At 44.1% G+C, this 955-nt stretch overlaps 1 protein-coding gene across 1 annotated transcript; it reads right to left on the bottom strand.

Annotated features, from left to right (window-relative positions):
* Nucleotides 1-688: 688 nt before the first annotated feature.
* On the bottom strand, nucleotides 689-892 carry Pmar_PMAR008465 (hypothetical protein; the record flags this gene model as incomplete). Its single annotated transcript, XM_002781476.1, has 1 exon — nucleotides 689-892. A coding segment is annotated over one exon (204 nt), but the record flags the coding sequence as incomplete, so codon positions are not given.
* Between the last annotated feature and the right edge of the window lie 63 nt (nucleotides 893-955).

Raw genomic sequence — 955 nt, 5'->3', positions numbered from 1 at the left:
CAGCACGTCTGATACATTCAAAATGCCCTCAGTTACTCTCAACACCAGAACAATATCTCAACTAGAAACTATATTGTACGAGAGGAGAAGACCTAAACAACTGTCCAGGACCGTACGACGCAGTGTTTCAATGGTTACAGAGCAGTGAATGGTAAATAGTAGTAGTTGTTATGATTTCAGCAAAGTCCCCACATCATGCCAGTTGCAACGGTGATGCCAGCCTCCTTATTCAGCGCCTTCACAAGCAGCTCTTTACGCAATCTCCATTGTGTGTTATAAATATTCAAACCGTCAACGATGTTCTGACCGGACAGTTTTAGACAGTAGTATGCGATGAAACAACCCAGCCTTACAAAACTGTTGGAAAAGTACCTAAGGCAATAGAGGCATTTCACATAAACTCGAGCCTCTATTATATAACGACGTGCAATTCCGTTCATTAGAGTTTCACCCATTTTACGTGAAGTGGCGTAAAACTCGGTGAAAAACGCGATATTCGCGGTGATACGCGATAGTCGTGAAATATGTTCTTCACTAATGTTTTTTTCATAGCACCGGTGAAATTCCATTACTAGAGTATCAAACTAGAGAGAATGAGAGCTAAAAAGCTACCTCACGGGAATAGAACCCACACCCTCACGATAATCAGACAGTACGTTTATCCGCTACACCATTTTTCCCCAACTACCAATCGTCCAAGGATGGCTTGAAGCCTTTATGTTTCTTATCCTCATGAATCGACCTGATACCCTCAGCGAAGCCTCGGTCCATCACTCCTATGCTGCACTCCAGATTCCTCCGTGTGGAATAACGATCGAAATTATTGGACCCCAGAAAGGAATACACTCCATCGAACGAAGAGTACTTCGCATGCATATGCTGCGTGGCGTACCTGCACGCAGACGCAACTGCACTCCATTGGAAAACTGAAACCTCACTGAAAGGCCTCTAACCC

The sequence above is a fragment of the Perkinsus marinus genome (genome assembly GCF_000006405.1).
Source record: "Perkinsus marinus ATCC 50983 genomic scaffold scf_1104296942084, whole genome shotgun sequence".
NCBI classification, from domain to species: Eukaryota; Perkinsozoa; order Perkinsida; family Perkinsidae; genus Perkinsus; species Perkinsus marinus.
Note: the sequence above shows the minus strand (reverse complement) of the source record. Positions and strands in the feature narration are given on the sequence as shown.